Below are 24,524 nucleotides of genomic sequence, written 5' to 3'. Positions count from 1 at the left end.
TAAGAACTATATACCCAGAGGGGATAAAAAAACCCTTTAGCTCTGGCCTAGTAGCTCAGTTGCTTAGAACATCATTCTGATTCACCAAGGTTGTGGGTTTGATTCCTAGTCAGGGCACATACAAGAAACAACCAATGAATGCATAAATAAGTGGAGCAACAAATTCATTTCTCTCTTTTTCCTTCTCTCTCTCTCTCTGAAGTCAATAAATTAAAAAAAAATTATAAAAAAGCCTTTTAAAACCCTTGTAAAAAGATTTGTGGGTAGATCAATCTATGATGTGATTTAAGATGCAAACCAACTCCTTGAGGATTTGAGAGAAACTGTCCTTGTCTTTCACATCTTTGCAAACTAGCTCTAGAGGCAGTTCAAAATTCACCTATTTCTTTTAGCACCCTCCTCCTACCCCTACCCAGCCATTTATCTCAAAAGGCTTGTCAATATTGGCCTTGGGAAACCAAAGTCCTTGGAGGAACTTGCATTCCTTTCCTGTGCATTTGAGATATAAATGTTCTACAGGGTTCAGAGCTCATTCTTATCAGAAGGAAAAAGAAAGGGGGAAAGGTCATTTGAAATTTAGGCAAATGAAGAAATCATATGCCTTCTCCACAAATATTAGTAGGAACAATTTTAGCCATCTGAGCAGATAACTTATTGCAACTGTGTGTGTGTGTGTGTGTGTGTGTGTGTGTGTGTGTTTGGTATGTGGCATTTTCTACCTCCGGGTGTTATTATTAAAATTAATTTGTAAAGGAGCTCTCTTTAATTGGCTTAAGCAAACAAGCATTTATATAAATTTAGGACTCATAAAAATTCTCAAAAATGTAATAGAAACTAACTCAAATGCTTTTCAGGTTCATGTGATCTGAGAAAATATTTGGTATTAAAGCTAGTTTAAGTTTGTTGATTTAAATAAAATAGACATGTGTTTAGAGTTATTAGCTTTGACTATAACAAAGACATACAACTCATTTTACTTGGGTTTATGAGTCAAATGAGTTCATGTTATTTCTTACAAAATATGTCAGCAAGAAAAATTAGCTTGGGATGATGGCTGATTTTGTCTAAAGTCTCAAAGTTTTATGAGTATTCTAAACATAATTATTGAGAATGAGTAAATTACATAGATGTAAGAAGGATAAGAGATTTTAAGGTGAACTTTTAAAATAGGTACCCAATACTTTTTTGGTAACCATACACCTTAAAGTTTTGCTAAGTTAAATAATGGGTTAAGTTAATGACTATCCAAATCATTTCTAAACAAGAGAAAACACTGAAACATTAATCACTGAACACTGAGTTTGGCCATTTTTGGATTCCTTTTTCAGAAGAACCAAAGAAGTTTGGGTCTTTTAGTAAACATGTCTTGTACCACATTGATAAAAGTACTGTGAGAAAGTATATGTTTCTAGAAATTATAAAAAAGTATTGATAAATTTGCCAAGCCACAAAATGTTAATGTAAAATTGTTTACTTCTTTATTTTCATTAGAAATTAAGATTTTTAAGGGATATGAATTCTAATATATGTAACTAAAACTACTAGAAATAAGAAGAAAAACATCTCTGTATGCAAGGAATATAAAACATGTGTTGTCAGTAAAAGAAGGTATAAGGAATGGAAATGTATTTTGTTACGGGTAAAGAAAGTAATTTGTTCCAAAGTAAAACTGGCTATTTCAAAACGGGAAAGGAGGAAAATAAAAAAAATAAAAAGAAAATTGTAAAGATAGAAAAAGAGAAAGAGAATTTTACTTTGTGTCTACAATTTGGCTAAAAAGTAACTTTGTTATGAGGGTTTAAAATAAATGTTAATATCGATAATGTACGTAAGTGAAACTAAAACTTAATTTTCTTTCATCTGCTAAAAGGATAAAGTTTTCTTGGACTATTTGGTCTGCTGCTGATAAGAGATTAAGAAAGGTTTTTCTTTACCTTTTAAGTAGTCTGCATAGGGGGAAAAAACCCAAAGATCTTGTGTCTCATCAAAATAATCACCTATGGTCAGGTGGGTACTAGACTTATGGGGGGGATCACCTTGTAAGTTATCTAAATATTTAATCACCATCTGGTGCACTTGAAACTAATATAATGTTGAATGTCAGCTGTAACTGAAAAAAAAAAAAAGACATCTGTTTTCCATGTTGTCTTTATCAGGCCTTTGATTACTTAAGTAAATCTCCTAACTAACCTAGTCTTCTCCATATTATGAGCTAAGTTTTATTTAAAACTATGTAACTTTATAAATTTGTCTATAAAATCTTTCATTATCACTTTGGTCAAATAGATTAAATATTGTTTCACAGTGACCTATGAGCCTATTTAACCACACGTTTTAAAACCTTTTTGGTATTTATTTTACAAACTTCCCAAAAATCAAATCCTAAATGGAGGGTTTGTTTTTTTTTTAAACCTTGAATTAACTTTGGGATTTTCAGAGGGTCCCTGGAACATCTCAAAGATCTGTTCTCTCTCCTTATAAAAAGGGAAAAACTAATTAGGCTTATTTGATATGTTAAATCATATGGAAAGTGTTATCAAATAAGTAATACTAAAATTTTATGTTGTATCCGAACAGGTATATGTTATAAGCATTCCAGAAACTGCATGAAATTCTTGGAAATCTGATATGTCCTGGTATAATCTCATCAGTCATAATTCCTGTTATAATCTTATATTGTTGTATGTTATAGAAATAACCAAATTTCCTTGTCAATTCCATTATAATGAATTCATAATAGATCTTTAATAATGGGCATTTTAAGTCTTTTGTCATTTACAGAGAGTTACTGTTTTACTCAGATGCTTTTATAAAAGTGTTCCTGCAAAAGTGCTTCCTCTTCAAGGAAATTCATTGAAAGAACTTTGACAAGTACAGTTTTTGGATAACTTTAAAATCTTAAAATGAACTGGGTAAGAATTTCTGGAACTAGTGGAGAAACTGGATTCAAGCAGAGCAAGAATTAACAGCATTGGACTGAATAAACTGAGGAGGAGGATTATAATTTTTATGACTTCTTGTTTGAAGCATTGCTGGTTCTCTAATGTTTTGCTTTACTAGATTTAAGGCAACTTTTTCTCTTAAGCTATCAACAATTTGGTAAAATATACCTATGTGAACAAAGATAAAACATTTACTCCCCCAACCCTGCTTTATCCCTCCAGAATTGTATTACTCTTGAGTATTCTTTTCATGATAATATAGATAGTTATTTGCATAAGTTCAATGAGAATCTGTTCTTGTAACAGGACACAATTGGAAATATTGGTTACATTACCAAAGCTTTGACTAGAATGTCATATTTGAGGAAGATGTGTGTAGACTCAGATATGACCAGATGATTTTAAGGCCAATAAATCCTTGGAAAAATTGGCCTGGTACCTGGCTTACAAGCTTCCAGCAAAGAAATCACTAGTCTTGCTGCATTTATATAAATAATCAGGCCAAATGTAATGCAAACAAATGTGTTTTTCTGTGGTTATCTTTGGAAAACAGAAATGGGGATAATTGCAGGTAAAAAAAAATTTTGTTTGCATCTTTGTCTATATTAGATTCTAATCCTGTTAACTGTCTTTCAGGTTTTGTTGTATACCTGTAAACTGGACTGGATGTTAAATTATGCTAGTTTCCTAAAAAATTTGGCTATGAGTATCCAAACTAATGTTTCCAATTTTCTCCCACCCTCCGATTCAGGATCACCAAAAACAAAGACTACCCTTAAATCTTCTTGAAAGGACTATACCAAGTCCTCCTTACTACCCAGATGGCAAGCAGACTTCATGGACGTCTCACAGCTAAAGAAGGTTCTATCTGACATTTGGATACTTCCACATAAAATAGATTAGGAAGAGAATTAGTTGACATTGATGTAGATTGTTTCCTCCAAAGGCACCAGGTCAAGACTTCATACTTTAAGTAAATACGAAATGCTCTCTTCTCTTTCTTTACTCTGGCATTGGCCTAGAAAGATAACACCATAATCCATATCTCCCAGAACATTGCTAAAAGGACAATCTCTGGAATTTGGAACAACTTTTTATTTCAGGCTAAGAGATTTATTGTACTTCCAGAATTCACTGAAAACCTAACCAACCCCTGGTGTGAACGGGCATGTATAACAACCCTCGCAAATAAATCCACTGTCAACTTGAATGAATCCATTAACAGTGTCACCTCAAGTGAATCCATTAATGGTGTCACCTCGGTAGAATTGGGTTGTGCTCTGACAGGATTTATCTCTGTCTGTGGTGTTAGCATTTTCCATGGGCCTATGAATGCGTAGGTGGCTGAAACACAACTGGGTAATGTCTCTTAGGTTATCTAACTGAGCCCCTAATTGTTTATAAACAAACTGAGACACCTTATTGGTTAACTCCACTGAATCTACCTTGTTGAGTTAGAAAGGACCTACCAGGAGGCATTCAAAACTCAGAATTCACTTCCTTTGGCATGGCCCTCCTTGCCTTGTTAGGAGTAAATGTAAATGAAGTTATGATTAGAAACCTCTCCTTAACTCTTGAAGATATTGTAGAATCCACTGCTAAGATAGATGATAGCTGCCCAAGAAAAATCCTCAGACTCTTCAGACAAAGTTGTTCTTTCTAATAGTATCCTTATCTTTTAGCTGAGCAGGAAGGTATCTATGCTGTGGCCAACACTACCTATTGCAATTTTGAGGAAGTTGAAACTTAGCTACATAAGATTACTGAGCAAGCCACTTCAGATAAAAAAGGTGACTCATTCAGTAGGGTCTTTCTTTGACTTGTTTGATTTTGATTGGAGGGGTGTCCAACCTTTTGGTGTTTCTGGGACACACTGGAAGAAGAGTTGTTGTCTTGGACCACGCATTAAATACACAAACACTAATGAAAACTGATGAGCAAAAAAAAGGGTTTTAAGTAAATTTACAATTTTGTGTTGGGCCACATGCGGCCCGCAGCCTGCGGGCTGGACACCTTAGATGGCTCCGAAGTGGACTCTAGACATTGAGAATTATCCTGTTTATAGTAGCCAGACTAGTTTCCCTGGAAAACTGTATTCTCACAAAAGCTGAAAGTGCATGTTTGCAGCTACTAAGACTGAAACACCAGAAAAGGAATGAAAAGAATGACTGACTTTAAAATTGTGAACCTGAAGTTGAGGCCTGTGAATATCATAGATATTCAGAAAAATAAAGTCATGACCTATGCATCACACAGAGGATCAGTAAAAGCTGCAAGAAATATAGTGGTAGCTGGGAGTGGTTAAGGCCTTAAAGTTTTATCCTATCTCTTAGTTAAGCTGACAGTCTGGTCAAAGGAGGAATTATTAGAAAAAGAGATAACAGGCCCCAAATGGAGTCATTTGTGCTAAGTCCATATCACCAAACCAAGATTTAATACCTAACCTAATTGCACTCTGAGTCTTTCCCAGGAACTTAATCTTAATCAGTCAATCTGGAATTTTCTCCTCAGCACTAGTGAGGGATTCCACTTGATCGCTCCCACTGGTCCCCCACAGGCAGGGTGCATCAGCTTGAAACAATCTTCTCTTTCCCTCACTTCTGCCTATAAAAACCTTCCTTTCGTACAACTCCTCAGAGGCCCTTTCTGCTTGCGAGATGGGATACTGCCTGACTCATGAATCATTCAATAAAGCCAGTAAGACATTTAGATTTTACCCTGTTGAATTTGTGTTATTTAACACCAGACAAGTCTGGAGGAGGGGGGACCATACAGAGCAGAGATGAGCCATCCCAGCAGAGGCCATTCTCATCAGCCTGCAGTCTTGCCAAGATCAGCAGAGCCTCACCCAGATCAGAACCACCACCAAGCTAAGCCTGGCTTGAATTGCTGACTAACGGAAATGTGAACTAAATATAGTTTTGTTCTGAGCCACTAATATTGGAGTAGTTCGTTATGTAGCAAAAGCTAACTGATTAAAACACTTCTTTAAAACTTTTTTAGGGGGTGAGCAATGACATGATTTTAAAAGGACAATTAAGGGGAATTAATGGTGATGGAAGGATGTGACTTGGGTGGTGAACACCCAATACGTGATACAGATGACACATTGTAGGATACACTTGAAACCTATATAATTTTATTAACCAATAAGTTCAATAAAAATAAAAAAATAATCTATCATAAAAAAGACAACTAACTATATATACACATACATATACATATATACACACACATACACAGGGTGGGGCGAAAGTAGGTTTATAGTTGTATGAAAAATACTACTATAATTAATAAATAATAATACAAGAATAAGCTCTGTGTTTCATGTACTCACACTGTAAACCTACTTTTGCCCCACCCTGTATTTTTGGTCATACAAACATAATGGCTATGTCAAAGAAGAGTAAGTCTCTTATTCTCTGACCACCCCCAAAATACTCCAGCAGGATTTAAAAATATAAATTGTGTTGTTCAACCTTCCCAGTACTTCTGCATCCCTCATGGACATCACTCTCTGTAGCAGAGACTGTACCACTTACCAGAATCTTGGTGGTGTAGGCGCTGTTGATGGCAATGGCATTGACCAGCAGCTCCATGGTCTTGGCGTTGATGGAGCTGGGGTCGGGGATTTCCTTGTAGTGGACATCACCGATGTAGGCCTGCACTACCGTCATGCGATTGGTTGTCAGCGTGCCTGTCTTGTCTGAGCAGATGGCTGTGGCATTGCCCATGGTCTCACAGGCATCGAGGTGGCGCACCAGGTTGTTGTCCTTCATCATTTTCTGGGGGGAGAAGCAGATGAGAGGGTGATAGTGAGGAGAGGGAGCTGGGGTGCTGGGGTGCCAGGGGCATTGGGTGCACACATAGTAAAAGAGGAAGGGCTGCTGCCATCCATCCCTTTGCTTTTACACATGCAAAGGATCGTGGCTGCTACAACCTCTGACACCTGGGCTTGTTTGTGTGCCACCCTTTTCCTTCCCTTTTATTAGCTGAGCCATTTAAAAGAGTTGATTAATTCACTCTACTAATTTGGATTACAGAAGTAATCTATATTCTCTATGGAAAAATAGGGAAAAGGATAAACTGAGGTTGGGACTTCTGCTTACTTCAAGTATTTTTCTCTTACACCTTAGTTTAAATAACGATTTTTTATTTATTATGAATTTTCTCAAAGGTACCATCTTTCACTGGTGCCTGGTTTTCACTGTCATTTTTGTTTCACCAAAAGTAAATATGTTTTGGAGATATATGTTTATAGACATAAGACAATATCTGGAAAAATATAAAAATATTAGTGTCATTATCTTTGGGTGGTAGAATTATAGGAGATTTTCATAGTCTTTTTAAAAACTTACAGATTTGATTTTTCTACAATGAATACATATTGTCACTTGCATGATAAAAATCACAAATTTCTTTTATATATAGAAACATAAAAAAGAAAAAGAAAACAAATCAGCCATAATGCTACCACTCATAACTGATACATCTTACATGTCAACATCCTTTCTTTTAAAATTAGTAACAAAAATGGAATCCTATTATACATATTATTATTAATTTTCTAATGTCTTCGCCTCCCTTTCCCTTTTTCCAGTTTCATGCTCCTAGGTTTTTCCAGATTCTGAAGCAAGTAATGCAAATAAAGTAATGCTCTAGGAACCATCACGCTTCATGCAGGCTCTCCCATACAGGGACGTAAAGGCAAGGCGGGACATGAGAAGTTGCTAGTGTAAAAGTTGCTGAATCAGCTGTAATTCTTGTCTGGGCCTAGGAATTTGATTTCTTTTATTCTTTCATCTAATTATAATTCTTTACAACAAGGGTAAAAAAGGAGCAAAATTAGAATACCTTTAATAGGATTTCATGTTACTAAGAAATGAGTATTGGTGGGATTACATACTATTGTAGTTTCTCTTATTGTAACCTGTGATAATAGTAGCAGTAAAAATATGTTGAATGGATGATCAACAGCAATTTGACTTTGCAACACACTTTAGAGTTTGAAAAATTCTTCGGCACTTATTTTTTTTTTTGCCTGGTGTTATAAGAATCCTGTGTAATCTGTGAGGATTCTTGTAATCCATTTTGACAATTGAAGAAGCCAAGGCAAAGTGACTTTGCCAGGTGTACACACCTAATGAGGGTTGGAGCTGGGATTTAAATCTAGCACAGGGACATCCTGGCATCAGGGCCCTGGGAAACAGGGTGCAGCCTTCCCTCTGAGTTGTGAAAACCATGGGGCCAAGGGAAGAGAATGGGCCCAGGGTGTGAGGGTCTGGGGTTAAAGCCAGGCTTGCAGTGTCCCAACTTCACAGCCTGGATCATTCCAGCGGGCTTCCGTCCTCCTGTACTCACTGACGGGGGTTCGTCTACTGGGCTTAAAAGTGCCCAGTCCTGTGCTGCCCCATCCAGTAGTCACATGTGGCTACTGAGCATGGGAGATATGGCTGGTCTGACATGAAATAAGTGTAAAATATCCCTCAAATCCTAAATGCATTATGAAAGAAAGGTAAAATATCTCACTAGTAATTTTTATATTGATCACATATTGGCTTGATAATAATTTGGACATACTGAGTTAAGTAAATTGTTATTAAAATTAATTTTGCCTGTTTCTTTTGACTTTTTCTTTTTAATGTGGCTACTAGGAAATTTAAAATCACACATGCAGCTCACATTATATCTTTCTAAGACAGCACTGATCTAAATGGTCATCTCTATTCTTTTGATGGTGCTTCCAGGGGGGTAAGTCCAGGCTCAGAGAGGGGACAGGGTGCCTCTCCTGGGTTGGGGTGCTGTACTATGTTTATCAAGTGACTGTGTAAGTAACGTTATCTAGGACGGATAAAGGCACCAGGTGCCAGAGATACAAACTGCAGAAGGTGCGGAGGCCTAAAAATGTCTGTGCATGATCTGCCCCCGTCCTCCAAACCAGCTCTGTATGACTTTCAAGGAGAAGGCACACACCCCCGCCTTCCACCTGAGCTCAGCTGGGGGGCTGTGAGGGTCCCGACTCATGGCTGCGTGAGAGTCTCCATCTCCAGGACCCTGGCCCTCAAGCTCTGTGTTGTGACCTGTTTGGGCTTTGGTTTGTGGGATGGAGTTTCTTTGAGAACCCTAAAACAAGGAGAAGATAAGGGCCGGATCCTTTACACAGAGCTGCCACTTTCTGGCACCTGCCTAGATATCTCTTTTCTGTATGAAATTACATCAGCGAGCCCAGCCCAAATTCCAGCTTGGAAACTGACGCTTGCTGTGCCCTCCGGCGGCTCTGCCAATGTCTCAGAGCAAATGCCTTATTTATAAACACGCTCAGGCCTCCGCCCTCACAGGGACATCCTGGCATCAGGGCCCTGGGAAACAGGAGTGCAGCCTTCCCTCTGAGTTGTGAAAACCATGGGGCCAAGGGAAGAGAATGAGCCCAGGGTGTGAGGGTCTGGGGTTAAATCCAGGCTTGCAGTGTCCCAAGGGGGGCTGGACACACACTGGCCACGGGGAAACCAGCCCACTCAGTTCGGTGGTCAGGCTTCACAGGTGGCCACAGGCCTGGGAGCAGAGGTAGGCGGGGCTCTGCCTCTGGGCAGCATTCGGAAGGCCCACCAGCAGTTGGCAGGAAAAGGTCCTCCTGCCCTTCATTGAACTGTTTTTAAAACCTCATATTTTCAGCCCAACTCCTGAGAGGAGGGAGTGTTCATAAAGTTAGATGTCCTTTTTGTTTTGGGCTTATTTCTTTCAAATTTTAGGAAACAACCTCTAAGATTAGTAGTTGTAGAAATGCTATGGCTGCAGTGGGCCTGTACCTGTGATGGCCAGACTCTGCCACCGTTAGGTGGGGAGTGATGGACTTGGGCCTGCATAGGGATGTCTTCATTTTATTTTTTGTTCCATGTTGAGTTGACTCTTGATGTTTAAAAATAAGAGTTTATAGCAAGTCCAGATTTTTTGCTTCTTTTGCAAAAAATGTAAAGATCTGGCAACACGGGGCCTAGATCTCTGCAAGGTGACTCTGGCTGGGCTGAATAACAGTAGTCCCTTTATCCAGGTTGTGGCTCTCCAGTGTGCACAGGCCCGTGAAGACATGTGAGTTTTGTGTTCCTGTATCTCTCTCTCTCTGAGCTTCCAGTGTGTCCGCTCCCTTCTTCTTAGCGTTTTTCCCCAACCCTGGTACTGGTCCCTTGCCATCCCACAGACCCCCAGCTGCATCAGCGGCATCAGCTGGCTGGTCCTGCTGTCAACTTCTCACCTTCACAGAGTAGGCCAGTGAGATGGTGACGGCCAGAGGGAGCCCTTCGGGCACGGCGACCACCAGCACCGTCACACCAATGATGAAGAACTTGACAAAGTACTGCACATAGACAGGCGTGCACTCGGGTAGCCACGGCTTCTTGTTGACCACAAAGGTGTCCACGGTGAAGTAGAGCACCAGGATGATCACTGTGATGGCCGACATCACCAGGCCTGCAACACGGGGTGGAAGAGACCTACTCAGGGGCTTTCCTGGGGCTCGGGGGCCCTGGGAACTGAGATGTGGACCAAACCCTTGCCCAAAAGGGCTCTGGGGTCAGGCCAAACCTAGCTCACATCCCAGCTCTGTCACTTACTTGCTTTGTGGCCTGGGGCAAGTCCTTGGTCCTCACAGAACCTCAGTTGGTCCTCTGTACAATGGGAGCGCATTTTTATTTTGTGTGGTTTTGTAAGGATCAAATGTAATTACTACATATAAAGTGCCTAGCACAGTGCCAGACACACAGTAGTTGCTCAAGAAATGTGTGCTGAGTGAACATGTGAATAAATAAGAATTGCTTGAATAGTGCTCTCACGCAATAATGATGTGCAGTTGGTGCCATTTATTTACTTATTCATTCAGGCAGTAGGGACACAGCAGTAAAGAGGACAGAGTCCCTGCCCTAGGAAAGCTGAGATTCTAGAGGTGAAAACAGACAAGAAACAAACATGAACAAGATAATTCAGATACAAATAATGCTGTGAAGAAGACTCCTGATGACATGTTATTGTGACACGGGCTGAAGTAATAAAACAACCTAAATGTCCATTGGCAGATGAGTGGATAAAGGAAATGTGTTATATACATATAAGGGAATGTTAATCAGCCATAAAAAGAAGGAAGTCCTGCCGTTTGTGACAACATGGATGGACCTGGAGGACATTCTGCTAAGTGAAATAAGGCAGACAGGAAGGACTTTTATTAGGTATCTAAAACAAGCAAACTCATAAAAAACAGAGAATAGAAGGTTAGTTGCAGGGGCTGCAGGGAGAGAGGGAAAAGGAGTTGTTTTTCTGTGGGTATAAAGTTTCAGTTTTGCAAGATGAGTAAGTTCTGGAGCTCTGCTGTACAACATGGTGCCTACAGTTAACAATGTAGCACTGTACACTTCAAAATTGGTTAAGAAGATTGGCCTGTGACGTGTTTTCACCCAAAAGACAAAACCACCCCTCCCCTCAAAAAAAAGAAAAACCTACAAAAGAACACAAGGAAATTTTTGGAGATGGTGGATATATTTTGTATCTTGGTTGTGGTGATGGTATCACAAGTATATGCATGTGTTCAAACTTATCAAGAAGTACATGTTAAATGTGTGCTACTTTTTGGTATATAAATTCTATCTCAATATAGTTAAAAGAAAAAAAGTGACATGGGCAGGTAGGGAGAGGCTACTTAAGCAAGGGTAGCCAGGGAAGACTTCCTGGGGGAGGTGATATATGAACAAACAGGTGACCGATGAGAAGGAGCCAGGTGGTGACCTGGAGGAAGAAAGTGCCTGGCAGAGCAAACAGGTGGGAGCACTTTTTTGGATGAGAAGACTGAGGGGATGCGACTTGCCCAAGGCCACAGGCCAGGAAGGTACTGTAGAGTTAGCAAATGCAGGTGGCTACCTGCTGGGATCCCTTGCAAGCTCTCTTGCCAGTTTCTGTGCCCATATCCGTGTGTCATAGGTGCTATGCAGGTGCCTCTGAGGCTGCACATACCTGCAGCCTTCACCAGAGGGGGATTGCTCTTGGGCAGTTGGAGTCTCTGTGTCAGGAATTACCTGGGAGTGCACCCCACCCCAATTGGACAGCCAATATCCAATGGCTGATGTAGAGGTCTAAAAGCCCCACCCCCTTGCTGTGAGGTGGCACAGACCCTGCAGAAGTCTTCTGCTCCAGAGCTCCCTATGGAGCAGGAGGAGCCTGGGATTTCTCCTGAAATCTCAGGTGTATCTGGCTTCTTCCCTGGCCCCGTTGTGTCCCTTACCTTTTACAGGTCTCACCTGTGAGCACCCTGCTCCAAAATCCCAAGCCCACCCGTCTTCAGCTCTGCTTTTGGGAGATTTAGCCCAAGAGAGAAGTAGAGGTGGGATGTGAACCCAGAAATGCTTGACTCTGAACTCCATTCTTGGCAGGGCCAAGGCGGTGAAGGGAGATGAGTGAGGTTTTTAAAAGCCAGGGGGTGGTTCTCGTTTTGCTCCCTATACCTCAGGGCCATGCTTCCCAGAGTCTTCTCCATGGCGGGGATGGAGGAAATCCCTGTTCCCATTGTTCCCCTACCCCCACCTCCAGCTGTGGAGCCGCTGAGCCTCCTCAATCGCTGTCTGACAGTCGCAGGGGCGGGAAGCCAAGCTCCTACCAGCCGGGAGCTCTCACCAGGACCCCGAGTTTAAATATAGACAGCCAAGCCTGTAATTTGCCTCCCTTCTCCACACTATGGTGCCTATAATTAGAGCCGGGAGACAGCCATGGAGGAGCAAGCAGCCAGGTGGGGAGGCCTTGGCATTTGCCATGTCCTTACCCAGGAGGGGAGACCAAGGCCATGTCAGATGGGCAGGACTCACCTTGCAGCTGGGCTCGGCTTCCTGGACCAGAGGGGCTGTGAGCAGCCCTACCTGAGCTGCCAGCTCAGTTGGGAAGCCCCACTTGCTGTGCTGGGGATCCCGGTACTGCTCTCAACCTCTTTGACCTTTCCTCTGCACTGCAGCTGGGGTGGTCATTACAGAGCCCAAAGGCATCCCTGCTCTCCCCTGCTGCTCAAGCCTCTTCCATGGCTCGCAATGCTCTCAGGATAAAGCCTGCATCGCACACTCCAGGCCCTGCAGTATCTGCCCTCCTCTCTAGTCACCACATCCATCAAGTGCTAAGCATTCTGTGCATAATCTCCTTTAATCCTTATAACAGCCAGTCAAGTAGGGACTACTGTGTATTCCAGTTCCACAGACCAGGAGGCAGGGGCTCAGAGCTAGGGGAAGTTACTTGCCTAGATTCTCACAGACTCAGCTGGTCAAGAATGCAGGCAGTGTACTTCTGGAAGCTCAGGCTTTCAGCTTCATTCTTCCTTTTAAGTGCTAACTGAGCACCTACTGTAGAAGGACTAGGATTGGCTGCTGTGGTCGAGAAGGGTGGGTCTCGGGACCATCTCATGCAAACTACCACTTTGCAGATAAGGTAACTGAGGACCAGCTTGGGCAGGGCCCTGTATGGGGTCCTACTGTGTGTCCCCCCGCACACCCTGCACACTCACCCGCCTTGCCGATCTGCACAGCCAGCTTGGTGAGCTTGCCCTGGAGCACCGACTTTTCCTTCTTGTGCATGTTGGCCTTCTTCTTGTCATCAGCATCGCCGCCCTCAGCACTCTTGAGGGGCTGCATCTCCATGGCAGCTGCCCCATCCTGCTGTTTGGCTGCAGGTGGCAGAACACGCATGTATACACACAGACACACAGACACACACACACACACGTCAGCCTAAAGGGTGGGTATGTTGGTCCCCACCCTGCCTGCCTTGGGGAGCGTGGTGAGTGTTGCCTGGGCCCCTGCATGGCTGGCACAGAAGCCTTGTGATGGGGGGGGGCGTCTGTGTCTTCCAGCCAGAGACACTGGTCCCAGGGTCACTGGCTGCCTAGGACCTGGAATCCAGGACACAGCACAGGGAATGACATAGCTCCACCCTGGCTTACCCGCAGAAATGGGCTGGAGTCCCCTCTAGGCCTCATTCAAATGGCTCCTTGGCTATTCCCACATTCAAATAAGACGCACAGGCTTGGGCTTTACCCATTGGTCCTTGGGCCATGTTGTTGGGATATTAAGTAATCACCAGACAGCAGGGACAAAAAAAGGGGCTTAAAAGGTAAAAGAGAGTGCCCCCATCCATGGGTGCCAAGCCCCCTCCTCATTGAGAGCAAAACTGACTGGTGGGCCTGGATCCCTACCCCTTATCTCCTGAGGGTCTCAAAGAACTAGTTTTAAGTTGTCAGCTAAACAGGCAGCACAGCTCAAAGGGTGGAGATAAGCTGGCTTGCAGGCATTCCATCCTCACTGGTGACGCCTCCATTTAGCTTGGTACCATGTGAATCACAGCTACACCCCCGAAAGATGTCGGGCAGCCATAGTTGCGGCCATGCCTGCCTCTGGCATAGCCCTCAGAACTGGTGGGGAGGGACTGCAAGGACCACAGGGCCCAGTTAATACAAAGCAGTTACCTTTGCTCTGGCTGGCGTCCACAGTGCCATCCTGCATTTTACCTACACGACAAAGAATTTTAACAGACAACAGAGAACAGACAACACACGTCGGTCATCACGAAGACGCAACAGGGCCACAGACATTCATGTCACAGATGGAGGAAGGGCTAAGCCGACTCCGTCCCTCAAACAGGTACACTAGAGCTGCCCCAGAGACAAGAGCAAACCTGGCCAACATGTTGACTGCAGGGTCTGTCTTGATTCTTTGGGGGCTTGGAGAGAGGGTTTCTGTGGGAATTATTTTGGCCCTACGCATCTTACAAATTAAACAACAGCCTTGGAGGGTAAAGGGAACCAGGATTGGCTGCCAGGGAGCAGAGGAATAAGAGTTCTCTGGTCCCTAATGAGTAATTTGATTGGTGCCTTTTGTGGCCTGAGAGAAGGCAAAGGGAGCAGGTGGAGGGAGGGAGGGAAGGGCGGGGGGGGGGGGAGAGATTCTATAATGGGACATGGGGAAGATTTTGGTTAAAGTGTTCCTTAGTTCCTGGCTCCAGGAGAAATAGTACTACTTTCTCTTTCCTTCTGAAGGGGTGTGAAGCCATGGCATGGAAAACCCCATGCCCAGCTCCACTAAGAGTGACTTATGCAAAGGGTGGGCAGGGCTTCCCACAGGGGGCTCGGAGTTACCCCAAGTATGTCCAGGGGCTTGATGGCAGTACCCTGACTTGCAGGGGAAGTTGCCAACCTTCCCTCCATTTGCATGTATGCTCTTCATTCTGAGGTTGACCAGCTGAGGCCACATTAGATAGGAAATGTCAGGTTAGTGGGCTCCAATGGGTACCCACCACTCCTGGCCCTGCATACTGGTATCTGATGTTGCCTAGTGCAGGGTTAAGTGCTGAGTCTGAGGCTCCCCACCCCTTAATCGGGGCTGCCTGGGAGGCCCTCTCTACAGCCAGAGGCTTTTGGGCTGTGTTGGCAGAGTGGGAGGGACTGGTGGCTCCTACCTGGTGGCCGAGACACCTGCTTTCACCTATTGGCACTGTGGACAGGGACATCCTGTCCACTGAGCTCACCCAGAACTCTGACTGCAGGCCTCACCACCTCTGGAGGAGTCAGGAGGTCAGCCACCCCTGGACGTTTGCTGCAAAGGTGAGTCTCACAGCTCACGTTCCGGAAGAACGCGCCATGTGCCAGGTGCATACACGACCTCTGTGATGTCATCTAGTCCTCACCACATCCCTATAAGGGTGCTCCTAATTTACAGATGAGAAACTGAGGCTCAGAGAGGGAGAAAGCCAGCCCAGGACTCAGTGGGTAAATGGAAAGCTGGCCCCAAAGTGTGTGCATGTTTCAACCCAGTTGGAGAGAATACAGCCACCTCTCAGCCCCTCTGAGGTCCGGGGAGGCGCACTGAGGTGGCACTGAGGGGACTGGGCTCCTGAAGTCTCTGCTTGACACCAACTAACTGTGTGGTGTTACCTCTCTCAGCCTTTGCTACTACCTCTGTAAAATGGGGATGTAATGTTCACCTCTCGGAATACCTAAACGTTGGATTAGTAATAGCCACTGAGCAATTCAGCCTTTTGCAGTTTGCAAGTGTCATTTCCCATCAGTCTTCAAGACACCCTTCGAGGCAGGTGGGAGGGCTTTTCTCCCTCATTTTACAGATAAGGAAACTGAGAAGGAAGGCTCAGAGGCAGCCCTCATACGGAGAGCATCTTGATGATAACTCTGTGGCTGCATTGTGAGTTCCATAAACAGCATCAGCATCACTTCAGCCCCCTTTTAGGGACTCAGGGAGGGGCAGTGGCATCCCTGGGTCCCAGACCCACACTCTCTCTCCAAGAAAAGTGCAATGCCCTTCCCACTGCCTCTCACAGCAAAGGCTCAGTGGGGTTCAAAGAGAAAGGTCCCCATTGCTCTACTGTAAAATTCTTTCTAACGGATTTAGAAACAAAATAGAAAAAAAAAAGGTCTTTTAGAGCAAACAGAAATGAACTACAACAATCATTTTAATTTTTAAAAATAATTTTATGAATTGGGCTGAAGGGCAACAGAGGACTCCACTTCAATAGTTGCTTTAGATGGCACAAAGGGGACTTTATTTGTATTGCACATCATCAGAGGCAATAGCCTGTGTGTGTGCCCATTAACCAAGCTAGCAATTTCCTCTTTTATTTCCATAGTGACCACGTGGCCAGAAAAATAATCGCTGTTGCATATGTTTAAGGAAGGGAGTGGTGTTCTGGGGGTGCTCTGATGCAGATGGTCTGGTTTCTCAGAAGCAAGGGACTCACTGGGGGCTCTCCTTAGCTAAACAGGGCTCGCCTGGCCTCGGTACGATGGCAGGACAGCCAGCTCTGGCCGCACATATGACCTGAAAGATGGGCTGTATTTCAAGGGAGCTGGGATGTGGGACAGGACCCAAGATGGGGAACTGGGTGGAGACTCAAAGGCCCCTCTGTGTCAGATGCCAGATGCAGCTTTGCCAAATGGGTCTGTTCTCTTCATGCATTGCCAACAACAAGGGTATAAAAGCATGGATGTGGGGGATTCATGGAGAGATGACCTGAATCTTTGGGGAGACAGACCACTAAGTAGGAGACCTGGGAGATACCACTTGTCTTCCCTGGTTCTCCATTTCTTTCTCTGTGAAATGCAACAATTTCAATCAAGGTGATGCTTCTGAAAAGCACCACCAAGTGCCCTGTAAATGTCTGGAGTTAAGAGTGATGTATTATTAATCATGATTATAAGAGATGTATTAAATAGTGATTACATTTGTAATCATAAAAGAAATAATAAAATAATAATGGCCATCATAAGGTCTCCAAGATAAATGGAACACAACCATCCTCAGCTGGGATGGGGTTTGGGGGAGTAAAGGCAGAGGGAATACGGCCACCAAATTTGTTTTCTATCTCCAAGTCATTTGATTTGACTCAGAGGAAGGAGGGAAAAGGAACAGTTAATTCTTTCACCACGCCTCAGCCCTGTGCCTCTCAACCTTTAATGCACTCGGAGTCTGGAGAGCTTGTCAGAACGCAGATTCTCATTTCAGTAGGTCTGTGTGTGTGGGGTGGGTGCTAAGATTCTGCATTTCTAACAAGCTCCTAGGAGATGCCCAGCCTTCTGGTCCTCTGATTACGTTTTGAGCAATGGCTTAGAGCACTATTTCCCAAAGTATATCTTGGGGGCATACCAACCCTACAAGATTCAGCCAGAAGAGGTCCTGTAGCCCCGTCAGCCTGGGAACCCCTGCATGGCTCTGTATCGCTCCACTTCACACCAGCGTATTCAAGGCAGTGAGAAGTCCTGCCTCGAAGAGGACACCAATTCCGTCCAGAGGTTATTGAACAGCTTTGATCACAGGATCATTTTCTTTGGGGGAACACCTCTTAATATCCTTGTGAAGTTTATAAGACACACTCCATTGAGAAATATTGAATCAGGAAGAGGAACACGCACTTTAGAGCCAGCCACACCTGGTTTCAAACCCCAGTTCTGCTACTCTCTAGCCCTGTGACCTTGGAATAGGGTCTTGATCTCCCTGAGCCTCAGTTTCCTCATCCTGAATGTGGGGATAATAAACTCTGCATCAAAGGGTTGTCAGGAGGAGTAAATTATATGACAATCATGAAATGCTTGCAAAGTGGCTGGTATACAGTTGGTGGTCAAGAAATGTCAGTCCCCCATCTTTCCTTTAGAAAAGTTATTCTTGGGATATGTGGAGTTTTCTGTATAGTTTGGAAGTGAAGGTGCCCTTTTTTGGGAACTGGCGAGCCCAGATGCAGGCTCTGGGGGAGGCAGGATGTCACAGCCTGTTTCCTTTTCCTCCAGGCTGTGGGCTTGCCTATATCGTTTCTCTCTGTCATCCCTCGCCACCCTTCCCTGACGCATGACACCTCCCACACCCCAAGCTGTCTTCCTTTCTTCTCCTGCTCCTGAAATAGATGCACACTCAAGTTAGTCCTTCTTGGCAAAACTGTTTGCAGAAGTGTCTTGCCCAGCCCCTCACATCTATAAGGTGCTCCCATCTTGAGTCACTTTGAATCCAGGTGGCTCAGTCAGAGGTCTAGGGCAGGATGAGGTGGGATAAGATCTCCATGTTTTCCGGAGTGGCGAGGAGCAAATGCTACAATGGATGAGAAACCCAGAACCCAGTGCCTTGTACGCAGCAATGCTGGGGCACTGGCTTCATGGCTGAGCCTTAACAGTTCTCAGCAGTTCAGGAGCAGACTACCATGTTACCTAATTTGGCGACAGGGGACATATCTGAGTAACAGAAGACTCATCACTCTGAAGATGGGAGGGTAGCAATCTAAGAAATTTTCTAAAGGTTTGGAGGCAAGTGCATAGAACTCCTCCCTGCCTGGGTGTGAAAAGGTAAGATGCAGACCAGGTACAGTGGCGGCTCCCTCCCCAAGGGGACAGTCAGAAGGCAGAGGCCCAGGACAAATGCTCCAGCACAGGCAACAGCAAGAAACACCAGTCCATGTCCGAAGGCCAAAACCAGGCCCGAGCCCAAGCGAACCCCCTGCCCGTTCGCTCCATGAAAGAGAAGAGGAAGAAATGTCTACCGGTGGCTCAGCCATGCTATAGGGTGGGGCCAAGGAGCTGAATTCTGGCCTGGGTCCTCCTGCATTGATGTAATTTTAGAGTGGAGGACTGGAGATTTCACTGGGGACCCAGAAGCCAGCTTCAGCCCAGGTCCTGACCCCAGGCCTTCTTCCCAAAGCAGGGTCCAGGAACATACTTAGGAGAGGGCCACACAAGTGGGACACTGCTTCTTGGGGCCAAATCTGAAGCCAAGGTAATGTTCTTCTTCAGGACTCCATTGGGGGTCAAAGGCCCCACAGGAGCCAGTGCCATTTTGGTGCCGCAAGTGGGCAAGGAGCTGATTCCTGGTGGTGGCTTCTCTCTTAAGCGCCTGCTCCATGTGAGAGGACAACCGTCCTGGAGCTGTCCATGCACATCCAAGATCTGTGCAGTCCAGAACAGGGAGAGGCCAGCCCAAAGTAGGGGTGGGGGAGAGAGACGCCCATCCACCCAAGACCGAGAGCTCGCCATGGGAGACGTACCATTGACTAGGCTGGTATTTGCACTATCTGCAGCATTTGAACCTGCCGCACCATCGGCCGCTGTGGGGGTGGGAGGGATGGAAAATGCAGTGTGTCACAATGGAGAAAAGCAACAATGCAGAACAGCAACAACAATAAAGACATGAACCAACTTGTGGCAAATAATATGACTATATTCTTAAAAGAAAATCTCTGTTGGAGATCAAGAAACTCAAATTTGGGGGTAGGAGTGAAATGTTCTCATAGAGATGCCACAGAAGTCAGGGGGAAAAAAACTCAGACATGGAGGGTCTTGGAAATAAAACATGGAGGATGATCAATGTGGTTAGGCGTGATGGCACTATTTTGCGGTGAGGGTCTGGAGTGACATACCCTGTTGGCCCAACCAATCAGGTGGGGCCCATCAGAGAGGGTTCTATGAGGAGAGGTGTTCTGGCTTTCCATCAGGGCCAGAGGGCCCATGGCACGGAGTCAATTCAAAATATTCAACAACAGGTGCACTGCAGCACTAGCCATTCTGAATGGGTTTTACTATGACCACCATCACATGTACCAGCAGGACATCCATCAAAGGCAATGACTTAGCAGGATTCATGCCCTTGACTCAGGCCACCACCCATGGCCACCTCCTCCTTCTTAACCAGCACTCGAAAGATTGCCTTGGTAACCCCATGTGAGATGCCCCATCATTTAAAAGGTGATATCAAACATGTCATATTCTGTGCATGAGACAGAGACGGTATTAGTGAGTTTTCCTTAATTTAGAAATTAAAATGATGCAGCGTGGTCAAATTTACTCTTGTTGTTCTTTCTTGGGGTGGGATAACAGGTTCCGTGGGAAGGAGAGGGAAGAGACTGCCGGGTGAGGTAGACACACTGCAGGTGAGTGGGAAGCCAGCCAGGCTCTGTGGGGACAGGTGGGGGAGCCGGGCTGTGGGATCCAATGGTGACAGGCCCCTGCATGTACATGTGTGGGGCTGAGGGCCGTGTGGAGACAGCAGCAGTACCATTGGCATTGGCTGGCAGGATGGTGCACTGGAGGGGCAAGTAGGCCGAATGGGGTGCTGGTTTGTCCTGTGAGGCTGGCATCACCTGGGACACAGTTGAGGGTCTGGTGGGGCAGAACCCCTGTAGTCAGGGAGCCTCCTCCACCTGTGTGCTGGGGTCTAGGGCCCAGGCTCAGTGGTCAAAGGCTGCTGCTAGTTCTAAAAGCCCCATCTACCCTGAGGGGTGTCTTACTGTACCTGGTAGCTGAAGGCCATCCCCCTTCTTCACACCTGTGTGATGATTTTTGAGACATATTAATGAAGGAGAAGCACACACAGCCTCATCTCTCTGTACATACACACACATGCACGCACGCACGCACACACACACATCCTGGCATGCCCAGGGTCATCCTGAACTGGGGACCCATGGTTGTTGGGCTTTAAGTGATGTCCCTGATGGAGGTGATGGAATGGCAGCGCTGAAGGGACCCAGCGCCAGCTGTGGTGCTCACAGGGGCCTGAGGGGTGAGGCTGCCCCCCATTCTCCTCTCCTGTCTCCTGCACACCCCACCTCTTCCCTCTACACTGATGCCCTCATCTCACTGGGGCACAGGTAAATGTTGAGCGAGGAACACTGCCCTGTGCTTCAGGGCAAGAGAGGTCTGTCTTTCTACTGGCATTTTGAAAAACACAGGTCTGGCCTGTGGGCGCTTCTGCCCCTCACCGAGGGCCCAGTGAGGCCAAGGAAATGGGCAAAGGTTGCTGCATCCTTCCCAACTGCCCACATCTGCCTAACTGCCTGCACCTTGGGGCCACAGCAGGCCATAGCTTCTATGTCATTGTGTGGACACTATACTGACGTGCTCTGGGCGTCTTGACCAGGACTTTCTCCTCAGTTTCAACCTCAGGTCTCCCCTTGCTCTCCAGATACAGATTTCACAGAGTTCACATTAATTCCATTGTTCCTATTGGTGGGGCAGCCATAATCTTAGGGGACCCCACTATAAACGGGTTTCACCCTTGAGGACAAGTAACCTTTGATTGTGACCCAGGCTGTGCCTGGTTGACCTCAGAGCTGGACGTAGCAGGGATGCCCTTAAAACTCAAGGACTGGTCGGTCACCTGCCATCTCATCTCCTTACTCTGTACTCCAGGAAGTCTGGGTGATGGAGGCCCTCCTCTGGAGCTTGGGTAGGAGACAAGACAAAAGACTAAAGGTGTGAGAGGGGGGCTGTCCTGACCAAGTGTAAGTTGGGTGGGGAGCCAGCTGTGCTGGAGCTAGAAGCTTGTGTCTTCTGAGCATTCCTCCTCTGCTCTGAAGGCACCTGTAGCCCAGGATGGCAGCCTGCTGCTTGAGGAGGGCCCAGGGAATGAGAAGTCTTGTTTCTGGGGGGAGGAGGAGCCAGAACCCAGATGAGCAGTGCCAGAGTCATCTGAGAGGGGCTCACAGCAGTTGACTTGGAGCCACCTTCCCTAGAAGCTCCTGTGTCCACATCTGGGGAGAATCTACGATGGGTGGGTTTGCCGCCCTGCTCAGTGCAGTTAAGAGTGGAGGAATATGTCCAGGTGGGAATTTCTACTCGATATCAGGTGTGATGATAGGACCAGGTCATGCTTGAGGCTGGAGACTTGGCCAATGCTCAGCACCATTGGCCTGGCCTGGCTGGGAGGAAGGGCTTCTGTGACATGACTGGACAAGACAGAGACCGGGACAAGACCCTGGAGATGGAACAGACAGAGCCCTCCTGGCATGAGCAGGGCCTTGAGGATGCAGGAGGTGGCTATTGGCACAGGGTGTGGACATAAAAGGCACTTAGTAACTATTTTGTGGCGTGAATGATTCAACAACAAAAAAGTGGCCTTAAGAGAGCCTCTTCAGGTCTGCAAGGGTGTTGGGCTTACCTTTCTTGTCTTTTTTCTCTTCCTCCTCACCGCCGGCCCCCAGCAGAGTAAAGATAATGCCAGTCTGAGAGTTCACACCCACAGCGGTCACCACCATCCGTCCAGAGCCCTCCATCACATGGGTCCCTGGGGAAGGAGATGGAAGTCAAGTTACCATTGCATGGCCTAAGCCCCCTCCCCAAAGGAGTGGAAGGAACTCCTTCCAGAGTCTGCTCCTGGCAATTTGCTTGCTGAGGTCCTAGGGCATTGCCCATGGTTAAGCTTCAAACTATGAACCTGTTAGGATGATTTCCTCTTGGGACAGCACTGTGATGGGCCTGGGGCTCAAACGCTGCTAGACCTCAGTTCTCAGGCTGCCAGACAGCTCAGACCTACCACCTACCACCCTCTGCTGGAGTGCCTCTCCTCCCTCCATCCCTCTCTCACTTCTCCTATCCCACCCTTACAGGCCAAGCAGGGACTACTCTCTTTTTTCCTTACTGATCTATCTAGAACCAGACCTCACTACTTAATTCTGTAACCAGCAAAGAAATGCCAACTAAGCCGTTTATAGGACTACTTAAAATGGGGTCCACCTCCCTCCTGAAGATCTGGGGAAAGGACCCAGGGCTCTCTGAACTTGGATGAGAAAACAATGACATCTTTATTTTTGCAAACATGTAACTGAAAAGTAGCATTTCTCCCCATTATGAATGTAGGCAAAACAAAGACAAAATAAAACAAGCAAACAAAAAAACCAAAACAAGTAACCCAGGAGTGTTAGTAGCACCCTAACCTGTTACACATGTTATAAGAATCACAGGTTTTTTTCATATCACTTGACAGCTGTTGCAGATATGATACTCACACTTATTTTACAACTAAGGCAGTTATTAAACTGATGATCCTATTCAGTGTACTAATGAAGAAGCACACACATTACTATAACACACATTTTATTACTTTATTTCAATCTCACTGTCTTGTTTTGTAATCCAATATATTTTGTTTTATGCATTTTGAAGTATTAATCTGAGCAGGAGTGGCATATGATGACACCAGACTTCCCTAGGCATCCATGGTGCTGGAAAAGTTAAGAACCCTTTCCTAGAATTTTAGATTTTTCAGACTGGGTTCCAAGGGGCCCTGGAATTTTTCAGGGGAGGTAGCAGGAACAGCTGTGGGGGATGGGGTGAGGGAAGCCTTTGGTCAGAGTGTCTCCACTTTTATGCATTGTTGGCGTTTCTCTGTCAGCTTTTGTTTGACTACAGGATCTTGTTGCTACTGTAAGGTAGGCCTCTCCACCGTATGGGTCAGGGAACAACTTGTCCAAGATCACCCAGGGAGTTTGCAGCAAAACGAGATAAAATGCAAAGGCAAACCCACCAAACAGGTGGTATATCAGTATAATGAAATATTATTCAGCCTTAAGAGGGAAGGGAGTTCTGACATACTACCACATGGACCAGCCTACAGGACACTATCCTCAGTGAAATAAGCTAGTCACAGAAAGACAAACACCGTCTGAGTCCAATTACATGAGGTGCCTACAGGAGTCAGGTTCAGAGACAGAAAGGATGGTGATTGCCAGAGGCTGGGGGAGGAAGAATGGGAAATTAGTGTTTAATGGGGACAGAGTTTCAGTTTTACAAGATGCAAAAAAGTTCTGGAGACGGATGGTGGTGATGGCTGCACAACAATATGAATGTACTTACTGTCATGAAACTGTACACATAATGGTTAAAATGGTCAACTTTATGTTACATACATTTTACCATGATAATTAAAAAAATTGGAAAAATACAGGGAAAAAAGGGAAATCTGCTGAAGCTGTGGCCTCACTGAGAAAACGAGGTGACCCCAAGTGAGAACAGCTGGGACCTGGAACAGGAAACGGACAGCAGCTACAACAGCCCAGGTGTGACATCACAAAACTACTGGCCCTTTATCCTCAGGCTGGTGTTGCAGACGCATGGCTACTGCATCCTGCCTAACAGCTTTCTCAGAACAGGTGGGCCACTCACAAAAAGAGAGTTGGCAGGTGTGACTGACTGGGTCTGAGTGGTGCCACCTGCAGAAGACTCAGGGCACACCTGGGGAGGCCCCTTCAGTCCTGCCAGTGGCCACTCTATTTAATAAAGGATAGTCAGGTGCCCATTTTTCTCTG

The 24,524-nt window shown here is 45.4% G+C and overlaps 1 protein-coding gene across 14 annotated transcripts in view; it reads right to left on the bottom strand.

Annotated features, from left to right (window-relative positions):
• The window catches only part of ATP2B2 (ATPase plasma membrane Ca2+ transporting 2), a 210,642-nt gene that overhangs the window by 47,810 nt on the left and 138,308 nt on the right, over window positions 1–24,524 (bottom strand). For 9 of the 14 annotated variants that reach the window (XR_008530964.1, XM_054595305.1, XM_054595302.1 and 6 more), the window contains 7 exons: window positions 22,379–22,504; window positions 20,732–20,764; window positions 19,488–19,547; window positions 14,422–14,463; window positions 13,465–13,623; window positions 10,192–10,406; window positions 6,485–6,727 (listed from right to left, as the gene is read on the bottom strand). Coding sequence is in view for 11 of the 14 variants with exons in the window: in XM_054595305.1 (XP_054451280.1) it covers window positions 6,485–6,727; window positions 10,192–10,406; window positions 13,465–13,623; window positions 14,422–14,463; window positions 19,488–19,547; window positions 20,732–20,764; window positions 22,379–22,504 (878 nt within the window). In the remaining 3 variants the exon portion in view is untranslated. The remainder of the gene's footprint in view (window positions 1–6,484; window positions 6,728–10,191; window positions 10,407–13,464; window positions 13,624–14,421; window positions 14,464–19,487; window positions 19,548–20,731; window positions 20,765–22,378; window positions 22,505–24,524) is intronic. The other 5 variants (XR_008530965.1, XM_054595307.1, XR_008530966.1 and 2 more) reach the window with 3 other exon arrangements.

Source organism: Pteronotus mesoamericanus, unplaced genomic scaffold, assembly GCF_021234165.1.
Source record: "Pteronotus mesoamericanus isolate MK-2021 breed Mesoamerican mustached bat unplaced genomic scaffold, CSHL_Meso_final scaffold_54, whole genome shotgun sequence".
Taxonomy (NCBI): domain Eukaryota; kingdom Metazoa; phylum Chordata; class Mammalia; order Chiroptera; family Mormoopidae; genus Pteronotus; species Pteronotus mesoamericanus.
Note: the sequence above shows the minus strand (reverse complement) of the source record. Positions and strands in the feature narration are given on the sequence as shown.